The following is a 21447-nucleotide window of genomic DNA, read 5'->3' as shown; positions in this document are numbered from 1 at the left end:
TGACCCCCCCCCCCCCCTGCAAAAGTAAATAAATAAAAAAATAACATGTTAGGGTAGACTATAAACCATGAAAGTATAATGTACAGAACCCAGATATCACCAAAATAAATTACAAAATTAAGCATATAGCTGTTCATAAAATGACATGTACTGTAGGTTGATTTGGAATAAAGGGTGTGTAAATAGCAAAGATAATGCACAAACTGCAGTAACATATTGCAATGGTGAATACTTGTGTTTAATGTTCCTTGCCTTATTCAAAAAGCCGGATGATGCTAACAGATTAGTGTTCATAACCCAAGTTCTGGTCTTCATAGCTAAAGTGATTACTACATGCTCTTAGAAGCAAAAATTGTTGTTTTTGTTTTTTTAGATGTTAATCTGTGTAAAGTAATTTTCATTATCAATTAGCATAATAAAACCATTCTTCTTGATCTTGTAGATTTGGATCTTGAAGGAAATCTTCTTCAAAAACTTCCTGTTGAAGTAGGTCTCCTACCCAAACTGAAAAAGATAAATTTATCTAGAAACAAGTTTGAAGTATTTCCAGGAGAGCTTACAAAATTACAGGGCATGGAGAGCATCAATTTAGAAGGCAATCAGATCAAAGGTAAGTGACAAGTTGACTCTACCATATGCATACCATATGTTGTCCTCATAAATAAGAAACTTTCCCTTGAACATTGATGTAAAGCACCATTACTTCAATGTTTTATATTACATACCTATATAATCCATCTTTACATTTTTAAAACTGAGTATCCCCTTATATGGATTGGGGCAGTGGCGGACCTAGGGAACAAAGGCCCCTTGTGCAATCCCCCCCAACCCATATCCCCTGTAGCAACCACAATAAAAAAAATTGGAAAAATGGCATTACTGTATAAAGTACAGCTGAGATTTGTAGTCCTCTATAGAGGGTGCCATGCAGAATGGGACCTGCTATATAGAACTACAAATACCAGCAGTATTTTATACAGCAATGCCATCAATTGGGCTACAAAAAATTATATTTTTATTTAATAGCTTATCTTTACCTCCTCTGGCTGTTTTCTGGTGGGGGAGGCTGCATAAAACCACCCCCGTGTGTGTGTGTGCCCATCTCAGACAGCGAGCCCGTGCACTCAGGCAGCTGTTTGCTGGGTCCTCACGGCCGAGGCCCGGGGCTGCCCCCTGAAGTGCCTGCAGTTTCCGACACTCCCGGCGCAGAGATGAGGGGGCCCGCCGGATACCAATGTGATCAACAGACACTCCCGGCGCAGAGATGGGGGACCCGATCCGATGGTAACCGGCAGCCGGACCCGTCTCTGCCCCGTGGCTGTGTTTGAATGGATACTGGGCCCCCTGTAGGCTCAGACCCCGGTAGTTCTGCCACTGGGTAGGGGATCTACTTCATCCCTATTTTTAAGATTTAATCAAATTATGAAACTACAAATGGAGCGCTAATCTTATCTTGAAGTATATAGTCTTGTATCTAAATCCATAACTAGGAATACAAAAATAATTCTAAGAATACATCATTCCTTAGATAATAAGCAAAAATGTCGGCCCAATAGCCAGGAAGACAAAGTCCCAAGAAGTAAAGGTGCATTCAATACCACATATCTGTAATTGATTAAAAAATCTAGGGGTTAATCAACCCCTATTTATCTTGTTAGAGCTAAGCTGAAGCAAAATAAAAAAGGAAAAAACAGTAGCTGAAAATAATGTCTGCATATTAATTTGTGTACAACTGTGAAGGCCTTTTATGAAGCACTAAATTCTTCTTTACATCAGAGATGATAATAAAGAATAAATATTTTACATAAAACATGTAAGTATGTGGAAACTTTTGGTCTTATGTGCATACTTTCCAGAATTTGAAAATATCCCTAATGATTTTAATGACTCTCAACTTCTTTGTGATTCTGCAGATATAAAATGTACAAGTCAAGCATAATAGCCACAGGAGATAAGAACATACTTTAGGAATGTAATCTGAAAATGTATAATGTTCATTCAAACCAACAACAACAACACTGTGCAGTGTCTTGCTGTGCTGTTCGGCAACCCGCAAATGCTGCAGTGCCGTCCGTCCGTTTTTTTACTACGGGCGGACGGCAAGTGGTTAAATATTCTTTTTAAAGCTATTTTGTTTACTTAGTGACATTGTACAACTATGTACGTGCAATTATGTACAGGGTGCAGAACAAAACTTTTTAGAAGTTTCTTGTAGGACAACCAGTAAAACATGCTTTCTGATTGTCTGCGAGCGATCACTGTATAGCAGTCATTGACTTTCAGAGAATAGAACAGGAACGTTCATAGATCAAATGGCCAAATCAAAACTAAAGATGAACGATACAGGAATGGTTATTGTTAGGGTTGCACCAATAACGTTTTTTAGGTATTAAGTTCGAGTACCGATATTTTTTTTTCGGTACTCGCTGATACCGATTACTGATACCGGAAGTCCCATTAAGGAAGCCAGGTGGCATGTAATGGGTCATCACCTGGCTTCCTGATTAGCCGGGAAGCCGGACGGCATGTAAAGACTCGCCACCCGGATTCCCGATTAGCAGGGAAGCCATCTCCATGCTTCCTCATCACCAGGTGACAAGGTAGCATGAACCTGGCTTTCTGGCCAATCAGGAAACCGGGGGGGGCGGGAAATGACTCGCTGTCTGGCTTCCTGATTGGCCAGTTTCACGACCAATCAGGAAGCTAGGCGGCGAGTCATTACACGCTACCTGGCTTCCTGATTGGCCCATGAAGCCGCCTCCATGCTCTCTCGTCTCACCAAGTGACGAGGGAGTATGGAGCTGGCTTCCTGATGCTGGAAGTTCGGGTATCGGGCTAGGCGAGTACTCACCCAAATACTGGGTATCAGTGCATCCTTAGTTATTGTATTAGTTATTTGATTTTTGCAAATGCAAGCAGTAAGTAAAGCCAATTAATTTACGGAAATATATCTATGCTAAAGTAAGAAAGACCTCCCAGTTTTCCTTAATCTTAGTTTTATATAGTCCATTGCAGCTGGCAGGCTACTCTTACTGCTGTTAGGCTGCATCTGTATGCTTTTTTTCATATGTGTCTGTATAAGTAAAACATAATTGCCACAGGAAATAATAAGCGCTTGCTTGAGAAGTGTTATCGGGGGAAAAAATGCTGTTAGTTGTTGAAATGTTCTTTTCAATCTAGAGTGCTTGCTTAGTGACTGCACAAATATATACTTATATACAGAATGCAAAGCAAAACAGATATCAGTTTCTGGCAGTTTCTTGTGGGACAACCAGTAAATCATGCTTTATAATTGTCAGCTAATAGTTATTGTTTAGCACTCATTGGTTTTTAGTAAATAGAACATTCATAGATCGAATGACTGGCTTAAAAAAAAAATCTGGAAAACAGGAGGTGTGGTTAGTGTCACTTAAAAATTAAGTTATGAGCAAACAAGTAATACAATGTTTTGAGTTTCAACTACGGAAATGTAATTGTTTTGATAGAAGTATTAAGTAAAGTCAGTAAGACAGCTCAGTTTTCCTTAGGATCTGCTCACACCAAAATTGTAAGGAAATCGCAAGTCAACGGAGGGTCGGTGCACTTGCAATTTCAGCCTCCATTGAGTTCTGTCCCATTACGGGTTTTTTCCCCGCCAATTTTTATTTTAATGAACATCTATGGGTTTTTTTTTCACTTCTGTTGCATTTCGATTATATCCGTTTTTGTTACATGCTCTACTTTTTTTTCATCACACTGCAACAGAACAGATTGCAGTGGTGTGAACTGGTCCCATCCACGCACGTTCATTTTTCGGTGCACTTGCATTAGCATTCGTTAAAAAACGTAGTGCAATGCAACGGATCTGGTGTGAATGGGGCCTTAATCTGATTTTTATATAGTCTATTGCAGCTGTATTCATCAGGTTATTTTATTGCTGCTGACCCAGGCCTTCTCTGGCCCGCGTGTCTCCTTTGGCCCAACCGGTTCCTCCTTAGCTACACCCCGTCCCTCCTCAGTACCGTTCCACCTCTGCCCTACCCCATTCCGCCTCTGCCCTGTTCTGCCTCTACCACCCCCCCACCCCCATGCCTCCGCTGCCGTCTCGTTCCTCCTCTGCATCTAGAGGCTGCTATTGGATATTTTAAAATGCAATAGCCAATAACAGGCTGGCTACTGCACCCACCCACTGCCTGCTGTCAATCAGCAGAGGAGGACCTGATGGAAAACGTTCTCCTTCACGTCCCTCCTCTGCTCATTGACAGCAGGCAGTGTGTGGGTGCAATAGCCAGCCTGCTATTGCAATTTGAAATATCCAATAGCAGGCTGGCTATAGCTCCCAGCAAGTAAAAAAACCAAAAAAGGTTTAAAAAAATAAAGTTAACTAAACTAAAATTAAAAAGACTAAGAAATAAAAAAAACTTTAAAAATGGAAACAAATAAAGAATAATAAAGTTACATAAACTAAAATAAAAAATATCATTTTTGGTGTGTTATTTTAAATAAAAGTTTGGTTATTTTATTGGCTTAGAGTTTTATAATTAATATTTTTATCATTACCTTAAATACTTAAAATGTCTCTTTATTTCTGCCTTCCTCAGTAGACACCTATTAAAACTTGCAGTTATCGTCTCAAGCTATTATTATTTAAAGGATAAGTGATAACTAGTGCTGTAATCTTTGTGAATTGATTCCTACATTTAATTGTTATCATAACAACGATTAAGATAACTCTGACTGTGCAATAATGGCACTACTAGTAGTAAAACTAACAGAGCAGATATCTGTAAAAAATAAGTCAAGGCAACTGGACTTGCTGTATTTTTCTTGATGACGTTTCACTGGTCATCCAACCAGCTTTCTCAATTTTCATTCTGAATTGAGAAAGCTGGTTGGATGACCAGTGAAACCTCTTTAAGAAAAATACAGCAAGTCCAGTTGCCTTGATTTATTTTTTACAGACATACCATGACCTGGATGTATGAGAACCTTCACAGACACTAACAAGCAGGTTACACTAAACATGGTCTGCACTTTTGTGAATTGAATTTATAAAGATAAGAGCTATGTAATATGCGTTATCAAGAAAATAATGGCTGAACAAGAGAAAACGGCGCCTACAGACTCAAGACCATAAGACACAACATTCTCCCCCTATACAGATTACTAGTACAACTTTTGAAACTTGAAAGTGTGGAAAAAAAGGGCACTAAATTAATAAGTGGCATGGAAGATCTCATCTATGAAAGATTAACTGAATTAATAATAATCACCTTTTTGAAGAGACAATAAAGTAGAGGATACCATCATCTTGCATAAATATGTAAATGAGCCATACAAATTATATAGTGGAAATGTCTTAATTTTAAGGTCACCACTAAATACAAAAAGGTCCCCTTTGTTGCTGGAGGAAAAGAGGATTAACTTCCACACATGGAAAGAATTCTATTTTTTTTGAATCTTTGAATATGTATATTTAATGCTTTCAGAAATCTATTCAACCATTTTTAAAAGCACAAAATATACATAAATACCTATATTAAAAAATAATAATAATCTTAGAATGTTAAAATAAATTGCCTGGGCATCAAAAAGGATTTTTTTGTTTGATATTTTTAATAGGTTTGTTTTCAACTCAGAAAGCCTGGTTCCCTTGGCATTCAGAACCAGTTTAACCACTTGATGACTGGGGTCTTAAACCCCCTACCTGTCCAGGCCATTTTTCATTATTCAGCGCTGCGGTACTTTTGCGGTACTCAGTCATGCAATGCTGTACTGAAATTCATTTTATACCATTTTTGGGGGACAGGTAGAGCTTTCTTTTGGTGGTATTTATTCACCACTGGGATTTCATTTTTTTTTACTATATAAAACTATATAATATTACGTTATGTTATAAAACATTTATTATTACCCAATTTTTTGGTAAAATATAAAAGACGGGGTCACGTCGGGTAAATAGACACCAGGCATGTCAAGCTTTAAAAACACGTGCATTCACAAAATCGCAAAAATCTACCATGCCTAAAATTGGCCATAGGCAACGCTTTAAACGCTTAATCAGCTTCTAACGACAGCTAAAGGAGGGAGTGATGTAATACATGTCGCTTCCGCCTTTAGAGAGAGAAGGAGAGATCAGCGGTGGAGAAAATGCTGATCTCTCTTTCTTCTCTCTACGAGCTGCCGCTGAGCCTGTGTTCTGGGTCCCAGGCGCCACAGGGGGGACAGCAGTGCCTAGGATAACCGGCAGCGGCAACGGAGGGCGCGGCACCATGTAAGGTTATACAAGTGATCGACCAGCTATAGAGCCAGCCGAACACTTGTATGAAGTAGCCGGTAAGGGCTGTTTAGATTCCCGGCGGGACTCTGCTCACGCACGCACACGAGCAGTAAAAAAATCACGCATATCTATGTCCACCCACTGGGAAGGATCCCCTGTGCGCCCGTATTTTTACGATGTGCAGACGGCAAGGGGTTAAACAGTGTGGTCGGCCAGCATTTATCCCCATACAACAAAGCACCCTCCTAACACTTAACTTTAAACCATCCTCAACCCTTCCTGGAACCCAATCTTAAGGGTTTTCTGAGCAAGCAAATTGTTTTTTGGATATGTCTATTTTCACCCAATGTAACTCAGTTTTGTGTTTGTTGATAAAGCGTAACAAAATAGGAAAAAGTGCTTTTGCATGAAGAGTTAAGTGTGTCTTGTTCCTAGTTTTCTTACTCACCTTCAGCAGGTCTCAGACTTGACCTGTTTTCTAACATCTTGTCTGCACTGTGGAGTTTAATTCCCACTTAGAGTTTCCTGTACTCATAATCTGCATGTATTATAAGTCAAATTTTAAAATACGTGAACTGAAAGGGCAGAAAAATAAAGGTTAAGTGCATTTGTTCTCATTAGAGATGGAAATGACTCGGGGCAACAGTTGACGATTCCTCTGGGTAGTCTGTGCTGTTAGCATCTTTTTGTACAGATAATAAGATCTTATACATCTGCTTTCTAGGATAGAAAATACTAGTACAAGTATATTCATGTTTTCTTTGCAAATTCTTGTAATTAAAGCAAAACTACAACCTTCTATTCCTTACAGACAAGGAAGGTGCCATCTTAGCCTTTATTTGGATTTAGGTTGCCATTGTGTTGCACATGCGATCAGATGAGAGTTTGAAAGTTCAGTTGAGAGCTGAAGTAAACACAGTGGTAATTTTGGCAGGTGACGTGCCTTAAAAGTAGCCATTTTGGGTGATATTACATTGGTGGGTAAGTTCCTCTTTAAAGACCATCCTATAAAAAAGATGGATCTATATACAAGACATTCATAAATATGTTATTGATAATAAACAACAAATCCTTGTGGGAGATTTGGAAGGCTTCTGAAAGACGTGGCATTGTTGCGTATTCTAAAGAATGAAAAGGTGTGGCGTGATATGCACCCCAAGTTAAATGGCAGTTTGCTGAAAGTATGGCAGAAATGGAAGAGGATTACATACCTTAGATTCTAAGCCTGATTTTTTTTTCCCGAAGTGTTTCTATACCCATGTAATATCTCTTAAAAATGACCTAAACTGTGGAAGTTACATCCAAAAAAGCAAGCAGAAGACAAAGAACTAATCACCAGCATTGCTTGTGGGCTCCCTGCAGCTGATTATTTCCCTATTACAGACTTACCATGGCTTGTTTTGCTCTGTGTTTCTGTGTAGAGAGCTATCTTGTTAGAGGATCAGGGCTTTGTTTTTTCATGTTAGAACACCCTCCTGATGATTGGTGATCTGATTATTGGTGGGGCAATGTTTAAGAAGGAGGTTCACAAACCACAGAATGAATCATATAGAAACAGTGTGATACATGCAATGCAGATTCCACTCCAGCAAGTAGCACAATAGTGACAAAACAAATCTCACTCCAAAACTCATGAGTAGCAATCACAGACAGCATTCCCTCATACAGTGAATATATACAGCTTTGAGACAGGCACAGAATTAGGCACAGAATTGCTTAGGCACCCTCACATATCAGGAAGTGCACTGTTTTTTTCAAGAAGGAAAGAAGAAGGTCCCTATAATATAACAAATCTTCACTTTATCAGTCAAAAACACACACTCCTGTAAATATAAAGTTAGATTGTTGCATCCTTTTTACATTTATGGTTTGCCACATTTTCTTATCTTTTTTTAAAGTTGTACTGAGGGAGGGGGCCACCTTCGGGTGTCCATGTTGCTACCTGGTAATGTGAGCACTTCCTATTGGTTGTCCATTATAAGGGTCTTCACAGACTGTAATGAATCTAGCAGCGGCGTGGTGATGTTAGAGCCAGAGACAGCAACAAGTCCAGTCACCATCGGGTCTGGACTGCAGTGTTGGGTCACTGGTCCTCACTCCCAAAAGAGTGTCCACGGAGGGCTATGTGATAGTGAAATGACCTGAGTATAAAACACATTTGGAGTGTTTAAGAAAAACATACTTTGTAAATAGGTGGTGTAGCAATGCTGTGTAGTAAGGGGCGCCTAGGTCAGAAGACTGTTACACATTACAATATGCCTTTGTTTTTTATGCAAATAAGCTCTGTAATTAGTTTAAGGAGTTTAACACTTAAAATATAATGCTGGGTCCAATTTAATTAGATCTACGCCATTTCAGTATGGAATTTTAAATTTTGCTTGACATCTGTACTACCTTTTGAATTGTCAATTGTGTTTTCAGTGGAAGATATGAGATTAGCAGAATAAAATACATTTCTCACAATAGAACTCATCAGAATGACCTATAAAAGTCTTCATATGATAATTGGGCTTTTTTGTGTGTCTTTTGGCCTGTTAGCAAAGAGTCATTCATGTATTTGTCAGTTATGGATTCCAGACAGTCAAACTGCAAATGAAGCATAAAATTAAGACTATTACATTTACTATAGGCATTGACAAATACAACTGGATTGTGAATGCAAAATCTATTCTTCAAGGGAAGAAAAGAAAATGAATAGGCTTTTTCAATAATTATCTTCAGATTTAGGTAGTCATTATGATGCTATGTTTCCTTTATCTAATGTGACCTTAATTCATAATTCAGTTTGACATTAGTACTATTTGTACTAATAGTGCAGAAAATGAAGACTGTGCCTTGTAGTAGACCCTTGAAAACGTTATTAGCTCACAGTTTTTCTGATTTAACTCACAGGAGGAATAAGTATAGGGAGTGGTCCAGGGTGATCTCTCCCAAAAAAAGAACGGGCAGACGCAGACTCCCACTCAAGTAAATGAGAGCATAAGCATGCCATATCTATATGGCTGCCAGCAAAGCACAGCAGGCAAGCCCGCCAGGCCACACCACATTAAACCCTTGACACATACACTCTGCAATACATAAGCACACAGTTTGACATAAAAAAATTGCAACTGCTACTGTTTTTTTTTTTTTACAGGGTCTCTGCTTTCAGCAAATTTATAATTCTGGGGTAGTGTTTTTTTTTAGTAATCTTGATGCCTAAAATGTGTATTTTAATATGTGTGAAAAAAACCCAACAGGGTTCTGGCAGCTAAAGGGTTAAAACAATAAGACATTTCTCTTTCAGATCTCGTTAATGTCTCTCTTTAGCTAAATTCTTGCTTTCTAAAGCATCACACCCAACATGATTTGCCATTAATTTGATGGCTTCTTCAGGGATATCAGTAAGTAAATGAAAAAAGAGACAGTGCATGGGGGCGTGCCAGCAGCCTAGGCGGATGGCCGCAGAGTAGCAGAGCTCCAGCGCCGACGTAATCCCTGAGCGCAGAGGAACCTCACTGACTATTTCCGCTCGGCGAGCTCGCCGTGGATCAAAGATGGTGGCGGCTCGCCCAGCTCCCAGTCCTCCCCGCAGCTATCTGGAGGCCGTAGCGAACGGGCGCCGAAGGGAGCAGTTCCCCATGACAGGCGGTCTGGATCCTCGATGACCTCTAGCCCGGCCAAATCCAAGCCCAGACGTGGCTCAGAAGATTTACAGGTATGGCCTGGAGAGAGGGAGGAGAGGGCTAGCCCTGACATGCATGTGAGTGGGGAAATGAATACAGCAATTGAGGCCTATCCCACTGCTGATCGCCCTCTGCTGGACACTACCATGAAGGACATGCTTGTCTCTCTCAGGGGCTCAATGCATAGAGATATGCTTTCTGCTATTAACCAATTGAAGGGGGATGTTAACGCTCTGGGAGACAGAGTCAGCCACATTGAGGATAAGATGGAGGAATATGCGGAGGCCCATAACGACATTGTGGATGCCCACAAAGATACCGAATCCACTATGGAGACGCTCTCTGTCAAATTGGCAGACCTTGAAGACAGGGCAAGGCGTAACAATGTTAAATTAAGAGGGGTACCGGAGAAAATACCCCCTCCAGAACTGCGGGCCTATATACAGGATATGCTCAGGTCTGTGCTGCCGCCCATGCAGGCTTTTGAATATATTGTGGATAGGTACCACCGGCTCCCAAAACCGTCATTCCTGATGGACCACCTACCAAGGGATGTTATTGCCCGAATTCACTACTACCACATTAAAGAGCAACAGATGAATCTTGCCCGTACAACAGCACCACTACCTGATCCCTACTCAAATCTCACAGTGTATGGAGATCTCTCGCAGGCCATGATCTTGGCGTGTAAGAAGCTTCTTCCTATCACCAAGTCCCTTCGGAACAGCAGGTGAATTATCGATGGGGATTCCCCACCAAGCTAATTGTTACGCACGAGGGAAAATCTCATGTGATCTCCAATGTCGCCTTGGGAATCACCCTGCTGAAATCGTGGGGATTAATTCCGGACTCTGCAGATTGATGGTCCCTAGCGATAGGCTTTTCTTCAATTGTCCTCGGTGCTCACTATGTTGCAATACTTACCTACTACGCTCTGGGATATCGAGTGCCGAACTTGTGGCTCTTCTAGCCCCACATTTTTTTTTTTAATTCTTTATTTATACAAGCATGAGAGCACCGTACAGTACCAACAGAAAGTAAAACAAAAATTGTTAGGCTTTGCGGTCAAGCATGTACAAACATATACATAAGTCAACATGTGCAAACATCGACACCTCAGGCCTGACCCCCCCCCCCAACCCACAGCCATTTCCACACCATGTAGCCATTACGGTCTGCACCGGAACTCTCAAGACATTTTCTGTTTTACTGGTGTAGGACTTAAGAGAAAGTACTACGGATACTACCCCTCCATCTAGAGCGGATAGTTCCACTTATACATACAAAGAGCACAAGAGAAAGAAACAGCAAGACGAGAAAAGCAAGAGTACATGGAACACAAAGACATGACAATTAGGGAAGGGGAAAGAACAATCACCCAATTGCGGTTCCGCGGATGCCCAGCCTCCTGAGGGCCTCTCCCCCTGTGCCTCATCCCTGGTTCTCATGTGGGAATTCCGGGGAGTCCCTGAACTGGTACCATGCCGCCCATGTAGCAACAAACTTCTGCTGGGTCTTTTTTATAGAAGACGTGAGGTCCTCCATAAGTTTGATCTCCTCCACTCTTCCCACCCACATCGCTATAGTGGGTTGGCATGATTGCCTCCACAGTGTGGGTATACACGCCCGCACTGCATTCAGCAAATGAATCAGTAGGGAGCGTTTATATGCTTTTCGCGATAGCGGTGCCAAGTGGAGGAGATACACCAACAGAGTAAACGGTAAAGACAGGCCTGTGATCTTCTGGGCTAGATTCGCAATCTTAGTCCAGAACGGAGCCACCCTAGGACATTCCCAAAAAACGTGTAGCAGGGTTCCTACCTCCTCCTCACAACGCCACCATGTTTCACCGACGGATACATAGCGTGTAGCGTTTTTGGAACCCTGTACCATCTTGTCAGCAGTTCCTGATATTTAGTGGACACCGAGGATTTGAGAGCAAAGTGTACCATCCGGTCCACCTGTTCAGCGTCCAATTCCACACCCAGATCTGCTGCCCATTGCCTGACAAAGTAAGGAGGAGGGAGGTCTGGGGGACTACGAAGACATTCGACCAGGTACGACAGCGCGTGCCTTCTCACATAGTTTCTCAAATTCTGTCCGTTGTCGTAAGGGGAGCTCTCCCGCATGTGACGTGCTCAGGTAGTGGCGTATCTGCATGGCGCTCCACATTCTGAGCGGCGGTCTGTCAGGGCTCTAATCTGTGTCATGGATAGCCATTGGTCTGACTCTTGAAACTGATACAATCTAGTCCGGAGTGATGCAGTCAGGGTCCTTGTCAAGTGAAAGTGGCAGTTTGGGGTGGATCCAAGGGGCACCTTGCAAGGGTGCCTCACAGTCCAGTTGTTCCAGCTAGCCCCACATTTGAAGGCGCAGCCCACCTGGCTGCCTCCATGGCCCTATGGGCTTCGTTCTTAAATTCAAGTGTTGTAAACATTGCTCGTTGGGGTTATAGTTTGTTTTTTCTTTTTCTGTTTTGTTTTTTCTTCGTGTTTTTCTTTTGTACTCCGACAACCAGGATGAAACCACTGCCTTATGGGGACACACCTCACTCCATGCTTCTCGCTGGATGCCTCTGGAACACCTATCTCGCCACTCCGCTTTTATGCCTGTACAAGGGACAGGTTCAGGTACTATAACCTTTATATGCCTTATCGACCAATGTGCCTCCAGTCCACCACACAATGAGTGTTAAAATTCTACCACTGAACACTAAGGGTCTTAATAGCCCATTCAAAAGGAACTATCTCTGGGCTGAGGCTTCCACCTACGCCTGTGATATTATATGTGCACAAGAGACCCATTTCAAAGCTGGATCACCACCTTCCTTTTGCCATAACCGATTTCCACTCGTTTTTTTTTTTTCAAATGCCCCTCTCTGTTGGAGGGACTGCGGCTCTATCGGCAACATTATGCATGTCTTCTGGACCTGCAAAAGTATTAAAAGTTACTGGGCAATGGTTTTTTGCTACCTTGCCTCATTCACCGGCATCTTGGTATCTCCCTCCCCCCAAATTGCTTTACTGAGCATAGGTGTTGATCTCTACCCTTACAACCTTAGAACTGTGGTCCTTCACTTTTTATTTACTGCCCGTCAGCTTATCGCCTCCAATTGGAAAATGCCTTATGCTCCTACACTTCAAGAAACCATAGCACGGGTGCATTTGAATTGTCAGCACGACCGACTGCTCGCCTTTAGATTACACGCACAATCACAATTCTATTCTAAATGGAAGGATTGGATCTCATATACACGGTCCTGAATTGCTAAACACCCACCCATTTCTTGAATGGACAGATGGGATACCGGTTGTAACTGGTAGAGTTATTTTGGAACCTGGTTTCAGATTGACAAAAAAATGTGTTTGTTTGGTTTTGTTGGAATTGGTTCTACTGTTCTTTCTGCCTAGCGAATATGCAATATACACTCTTGCTCTTATTTCAGAATAATCATGATATTAACTGGCTTTTGTGGACACTGCTTTTATACCCTCATATTAGCACTTCTTGATGACATCAGTATGCATGTCCAAGTGTGTGTAGCATCAAATAACATCACTACCTAAATACATGTGTGACGTACATTATGTCACACAGCTCCCAAAAAATGAGATAGTATTCAATCCACCATATACTATATATCTTCTAATAAGTTACTACATTACTAAGGTCAGTATGCTAATATATACTCTCTGGTATCAGTCTAGCTCTATACCATCTCTGCTATTCAATATAGCAGATCAGAACTCTTCAGTTTATTCTACCATCAACATTATAAGTATATATTCATATCCACCTTATATTTTCATCATATGCCAGTGACATCTTTACAAACATTACTAAATGCAATTTTTGCTCTGGTATTTATTTGATACAAAATTAGCTCATATATATCCTAATTAATTTATACAAAGTCAATATTTGCATCTCATCCTTTAATTGTATTAATTAAAGTAGTATTAAACGCTCAAACTTTTTTCAATAATGAATCCTGATCAAACAAATACACATTGCCGAGCAAAGCATTGCTTTACTTTTTTGCCCAAACATAATCATCATGTTTCTGAACAGCTGCTTCCAAGTCTCTCAGCTCAGCTTCCCTGACCTTCCTGTCCAGTACAAGATCACAAGGTATAGAGCAGACTCCAGCAACCGATCATCTACTAGCTTGAAGAAGAGAGGAGAGGGGGGTGGGAGTAGCTTGCTTTGCTGTGTTTGTGGAATGCAGGAGAATTCTACCGTACTCCTTACTGGTATGTCCCTCGCGGTGGGTGCTGTAGTGACTGTGGATGGTGCCGCTTCAGATCCAAATAGTAAAGTATGTGAAAAGAACACCATGCCCATCCACCACTATGTGAGATACTTACTGTAGGAGAGCCTGGAGACATGAGAACATACTTCACATACCTGAGCTATTCCTCTGCTTGTCCCCAGCTCCACATCCCACTGTCTCTGCAGAGTGTGGAGCAGTCCAATGCTCCCACACATCCTCCAACCCCTTTTGCTCTCCCATTCTGTCCCAGCTGCACAGTTTATATTCCCCTTCTGTAATCTGGTACCCGGTTTTGCTGCTTGTCCTAGCACAGCTGTCTCTGCCCAACAGCCTTGCCCATTACATTGTGCCTATGTCTCATATATATGCAAATCACATAATGGATTCATATTCAAATCCTATGGCTCATGCATATGCAAACATATCCTGCAATTCAGTCCTGGTCTGATGCAGGAGGAGCAGAAAAGAGGAAGTGATTAAAACTGCTGAGAGTGAGAGAGCCCACGCTGTTTACTCACATTACCCACACTGTACACAAACACTACCCTCCTACATTACCCACACTACCTACGCTGTACAACCACACTACCCACACTGCACCTACGTTGTACAACCACACTACCCACACTGTGCAAGCACATTAATCCTGCAGTGATCCCTGAACTGCATATGATATCTTTTACATTATACTCCTGACCCTTGCACTCTATACACTATGTTAAATATTATAGTCATGACCCTTGCACTGTGTACGCCATGTTGTATTTTTTTAAAAATTAAAATTTTGAGGGCATTGTATACAGGGTCACTGATGGGTTGCACAGAGGCAGTACTCCAAGAATGGGCCATAGTCTACATTGGAGTTCTCGGACAGGGCATTATGCAAAAAGGAAATGCTTTGGAAGTAGTGTGTAACCCTGTATTGGAAATCTGTGTACATGTATACGGACACTGTCATTTATTTTGATTCACTTGATCTATGTCTACCTTTGCTGTAAGCATATCATTTGTATTTACCTCTCTCTGTAGTTTTCTATCTCTCTCAGAAATACTCAGCAAAACATTATGGACGATGTTGTCATAAGTGTGTTTAGGTGGATGGAACCATTCATTGTAGTCTTGCTCAAAAATGGCAAACTCATTTTACCTGGGCAGTGTTATGGGCTGTCCTAGACTCTTTAACCCCTCCTTACATTATTTCATTGCATTCATAATATTGAACAAGAAAGCATCTGTATATTGTTTATCATTGGAAAATATTTTCTTATGGCCATAAAGAACCGTATAATAATCAAATACATGCACAATAATGTCACTAATACAGCAGATCTGCAAATTGATTATAGATGGGAGTGACAATAAACCCCATAAGTATACCTTTTGCTAGGAAAGTTAGTTCTCCTCTAATTTACAAGTGATAATGAAATCTGCCAGCATAGTACAGACAGGATCAATTATTTAAACAGAACTCCAACCCCACAAATAGTAATAACTAAGCAGAATTTTCAGTCTTGGAGTTTGCAGAAATATCATCAAAAAAATTAAGCTGCAACTTTTTTTCCCCCAGTTATGCTATGTAAATAGGAACATGTATCAAATGTAAAGTAGGTGTTATCCCACCTTGGCTGCAAAAGGAGGAATACACTTTAAAGTAACTTTTTATTTCTAGCTTGAAATTCAGATTTAACTTGGACAGACATGATGCAGTACTCACATAAACAATTAAAATATTAATATAAAAATATCTTACTTTATACCCACAGACACACCTTTCTGAAACACACTGGCTTGCAATTGGAGCAATGTGAAGTGTCGTACCATTCTTGCAGCGTCACATGACTATGACAAATATACAGTATTCAACTTACAGTTTTGGCTTATTTCCTTGTAATCCATTGTAGAGTATAGTTCAGCTCCACAGCCTCTTCACAGCACTATGTTCTTTGCGAGTTGTTTTATTTGCATCCAGGTCTTTTCATACTTCCTTCCCAATAGTGTGATCTGGTTTTTACATTGCTAATTGCCTTGAGGGTTCCCAAAAAGAATCAAGTGCTTGCTTTGGGATCATGGGGGGAGGAAAGAGTCCAATGTTGCGTTTATTCTTTTATAATTTTTCTACCTGTTAGATGTTTGTAATTTAGCAGTAACAATCCCTTTCTTTGAGTCGCCTGTTGTCAATACTTCATCAAAGACATTCATTAATGAAGGTCTGCAGTCTGACATCCATTTTCCTGTTGTACTTTTCACATCCACCGTGTATAATTAATTTGATAAGATTTGGAACAGCCTTAAATTTGTTCTCTTGAACTGGTGTGATTTTCCTGAAGCGTAGGTGATAGGACCCATCCATAACTGTTTTACTAAGTTTGAGAATTCAATAAATCCAAATCAGATAATTCAATAAATCCAAATCAGATAACTACTCGTTACTTAGACCTCTATCATATATGTTCAGCCATATCAGTGATGTGACTGCCTAGTACTTCTGCAGTCAAATGGTTAATTTTAAAATCAGTTCAAAAAATGAGCTATGTGACTAGAAGCAAATCCAACCAAGTATCACTAATTTGTGACACACAACAAACAGGTCTGTTCACCTTGTTCTCCCTTAATGGTTTATGGTTTTTAATTTCCCAGTACTTGCATTGTTCATTTGCATCCATGCAATTATCCTGCTGCGAACTTGCTGAAATAAACCAATGAAGGAGAAAAGTAGAAAGAAAGGGGATGGAAAAAGTAGAGAAACTGGTGGTACAGTTCAGGTGACACATTTCATAGTAAAGGTAGTGGATAATAATAATCACAATGTAAAGTGAAGGAAAGCGTTTCTGTTCAAACTTATTTTACTGTGAATAACAAAGCTGAATGCCAAACAAACACACAGCCGGGTGGATGTCAGAAAGTTCTATATTATAGTTTGTTGAAGTACAGAAGTACAGTTTTTATCTTCCCTGTTGCTAAAATCCACTCCTGAATACAGGTCCTCCCTGTAAGGAGATAATAAATACTTTGTACCAAAAACATTTTTATTAAAGAGAACTGGCCACCTGAAGTTTGTTCAGAAACCAACACTTCAGGGAGTGTTAGATGCCAGGTCTACCGTTGTGCTCGGTGGTTTCTCCTGTGTTCTATAGTGAAGTGGGGGTCATGGGAAAAAACAAAAAGTGCACTCTCGAAAGTGTTGATTTCTGAGCAGACTGCAGGCATTGAGTTCAGCGTTACAAGCAGCAAAGAAAGATAAGTACTTACAATCTGCCTTACAGGAAGGCCCTTTATTCAGGAGTTGATTCTCCATAATCTTGAGTCATCAGCAAAATGGTAATCTTGCTATCTATTTCATCCCCCAAATCATTCATATATAGATCCAAAAACAATCCCTGAGACACACCATTAATAAATATCACATTTGTATCTCAATATTTTCCATGTACAATTACCCTTCTGTGTTTTTATCAGTTCTTTAACCATGTCAGTTTTTGTATGTGTCAACATCCATTTTAGGGCCTATTGATGATGGCAGCACATTAAACATAAGATTGTAGATAACACACATAAATATAAAAAAAAAGACACATGGAATGTATGGATTCAGCCTAACAGAATCTTTTTTTAGATTTGGATGGAGTAGTGAAGGTTAGATTTTTGCCATCACTTCATGTCCCCATCAGGATTGTCTTGTAGAAGGGAATTGAGGGGAAATGTGGAGACAGAAATAAAACCCCAGAAGTTGTTCTAACCTTCTCACTCAAAACTGAAAAATGGGTTTTGGCTAGAGCAGTGTTTTATTGTGGATTTTTCTTGCAGATACTGACTATTTGCCCTAGTTCATTGTCTATTAGCATAAATCTGGCTGCAGCTAGCTTTACTATAGTATGTTTTCATCATCAAATGAGCAGAGGCTATATTTTCAACCTTCAAAACCACCCTGAGTAGCATATATACTGTGCAACAAAAGCACAACAAATCCTAAACTGTCTTACTAAATAAAAATATCCCAGACAGCAAGGGAGTTGAACCATGTTTCCAGCTCTGAAAATAATAAACTTTTTACTTACAAGGCTGGCACCACACAATGATTCATTCTCTCTTTGAAGGCCAGACACTGCTGGCATCTTTCCCAAGGTCTGAGAGACACATAGTGCAGGTAATTGTTTCCTCTATATAGGATAACCACAGCAGTAGCATGATGAGACTTAATTATACAAGCTTTTCAGAAACATATAGCACCATTTCAAAGCTGTACTGATTTTTTTCCAGTGTTTTTCTCAACTCTTATCATTGTAGTCTTTCAGATCATTGTTGCATATCTAATACCTTATCAGATTTTCCTTCTCTTTATTCACACTTACTATATTCTCTCCTGCCAATTTAGTCGCTTTTACAACATTTGCCCTAAACGTCACTTAATTTTTGTCATATTTGTGCACAGAATCTAGCGTGGTGATTCATGCAGCATTAAGACCAATGGTAGCAATGAGCTGGGGCAATGCTTTGCTACAGTGGATGTGTACACCTTGACCCTGCTTTAACTGATTTCACCAGTTGGCTGTGCTCTCCTACAATGCTGCTACACTACCACCATGGCACCGCCTGCCCCATAGCCTTACCCTGCAGGCAGGCTTTATCTCCAGATAAGATAAGGCAGCACTGGCTGAGTGACTACCCTCTGATCAAGTTAAGATGCTTTGCTGGTTGCGGCTCACCAGGTCAGCACTGCAGCTCAGGTCAAACTGCAGAGTACACCTGCCCTATTTAGAAGTCCTTGAGTAGGCTACTGGACGTTCATTCTGTGCCTGATCTACACATTTTGTTCTAATTCTGTCTATCTGCACTACTCAGGGTCACTCATGTGGTTTAGAATAGATTGAAACGTTTTGTATCTGTTCTGTCCATATGGCTTTACTATACTGTTGTATGTGGTCTGCTCAGATCCTGTCCCTGTGGATGTCATTCCTGCTGACTGTATCACATGTCGTGCCTATTAGTCAGCTCTCATCTTTGGTGATACAGTGAATTCACCACATTCTGTGTAATGTTACTAATGTTGCTGTGGAGATAATAACTTTGCATGAGATTCCTTTTAACAAGACTGGTCACTGCTTCTTTGTTGATTAGTCTTGTATCCACCCCCTGTAGGTTTATGCAGGCAATCTGTAATGGATGCAAAAGTGTACAAATGTAGCATTAGCATGCAGCGCTTATCACCCTGCTGGCTTGCTAACATTATATGTTATACTTAATATCTTATGGTATATTTGAACTTTAAAATAATTTTGGAAAACTTTACAATGTCTTTTATACAATGTAATACCTTTAAAAATTGACATCTGAATTTAACGAAAATTATACGAATATCCATTCGGAACTAAATGATATTTACATGTCTATTATGCACAACAATAACCTACTTAGGGCAAATTCTAAAAGATTGGGCTTCCCCTCAGTGGATCCAGCCATTCGCTGACTGGACTCGTCCGTTTTTTTACTACGGGCGGACGGCAAGAGGTTAACTGTCCCAGTAGGGGACTTTCTGGCATTTAAAGATTTGGTACATAGGTGTCTGGGCTATGAATTTGGTTGGGGATCTGGGTTCTATCCTCTTGGACTGCTCTGTTCTGCAATAGCTGGAACTCATTCTTGTGGCCCTGTGGTTTTGTGTGGATGACCTGGCAGATGTGATCTGCCTAATCTCCAGGATGAGTCCAGGATGAGTCTCCTTTCTGTGCCCATGAAGAGGGCCCTTTGGTTAATGAGTTGGTCTTGAAAGTCTGTGTAAAAGACACGTTAAGTATGCCTTTTGAAAGTTAAAGCCTCTTTGGTACTACCCTAGACAATTTTATCCAGAAAGTCACCAGGGAAATAGTACGTTTTTTCCATCAGCAAAAGCAAGTAAAATGTCAATCTGAAAAATCCTCTGCCGCAATTTCTAAAAAGAGTTCCTTTCATTTCCCACAACCCTACAGGTCCAAGACCAAACCTGTAACTCAGTTTTGCTGCAAACCCTGGGCTCAAAACATTTCCAAGGCCTCCTCTCAGTGAAGGGGTTCCCCTGCTTTTTGGGGAGATGACAGAAAGCCTTTGTAGACTCCTGGGGCCAGAACTTTCCAGACAACAGGGACTACAGATTAGAGTTTCGCTCTTTTCTTCTGCCTCGCATTATCAAATTGACATATTTTCAGCACATCACCAACGTAACACCAACAATTTGTTTCTCTCCCCATTGGCCTGTTCACTGCACCATGAGATTTCAGCCCCTGTACTTGCACAGGTTTATTCACAGGGAATTCCCATAGTGGGTCACCTTGGCAACCTCCTGCTGAGGGAACAGTCGGTACAGACTATCAGTCAATGTCTAGCAGACTGTGCAAACTCTGATAAGGTTCAGGTGGATCCTAAACCTCCCAAAATCTGTGCTGGAACCTACTCATTGCTTGAAGTATATGGGCCTTCTACTTGACACCTCCATGTCCAGGATCTTTCATCCACAGGAAAAGCTCCAAACACTCCACTCCCTTAGTTGGGCACTGTAGTTCAGGGACCAACCATCCATCATTCTGTATGTGGGTTCTGGAATTACTTTGAGGCAGTAACTTATACCCAATTTCTTACCCATGCAGTGGGGCTACCCTTGCACTACAAGAGTTAAATGCTTGTTTTGTCTACGGGGCCCAAATAAAGCTGTATTACCCACATGATCTTCAGTTGCATGGCAGACAGTGCTCAACTCTTTCCCCCTATGCTCCGGCTATGGAATGTCCCTCGGCATCTTCATGTCTAATGCAAGTAAATGGATCTGCATAAGACATGATGATGTCAGTGGTCCTTAGACCGCCGGAGCCCTGGGGAGAAGAGACTGCGGGACCAGTCTAGCACCCTGGATGGAGCCAGCTGGACCAAGAATAAGGTGAGTAATAGCTTTATTTGAGCCCCCACTAGACAAAAAAAACCAAAATAACCCTTGCAGTGTGGGAGGCAGTCCCACTGCAAGGGAAAGTTTTTTGTTTGGCCAGAGTTCTTCTTTAAACTTGAATATGTCAGTAAATAAATGTTCAGGAATAGTACACATTCTATAAAATACTCCGAAAGTGAAACAGATCATCTTGAATGTTGACCTTAAGTACACCAAAATAAATCTTTTCTATTTATGATCAGAAAATAGGATTTCTGTATACTAACAAAATAAAAATGTTGGGACAGCCCTGCACAGACCCCTGACAGGAAGCCTCAGTTTTGGAAACAAGCAGTTATAG

General features: G+C 40.8%; 1 protein-coding gene across 1 annotated transcript in view; it reads left to right on the top strand.

Moving 5' to 3' along the window:
* The window catches only part of LRRC20 (leucine rich repeat containing 20), a 146344-nt gene that overhangs the window by 31942 nt on the left and 92955 nt on the right, over nucleotides 1–21447 (top strand). The window contains exon 3 of the mRNA XM_018564901.1: nucleotides 443–610. Coding sequence (XP_018420403.1) covers nucleotides 443–610 — 168 coding nt within the window. The remainder of the gene's footprint in view (nucleotides 1–442; nucleotides 611–21447) is intronic.

Source organism: Nanorana parkeri, unplaced genomic scaffold (genome assembly GCF_000935625.1).
Source record: "Nanorana parkeri isolate BGI_ZX_2015 unplaced genomic scaffold, ASM93562v1 scaffold793, whole genome shotgun sequence".
In the NCBI taxonomy this organism is placed as follows: domain Eukaryota; kingdom Metazoa; phylum Chordata; class Amphibia; order Anura; family Dicroglossidae; genus Nanorana; species Nanorana parkeri.
This window is presented reverse-complemented; position numbering and strand designations above follow the sequence as displayed.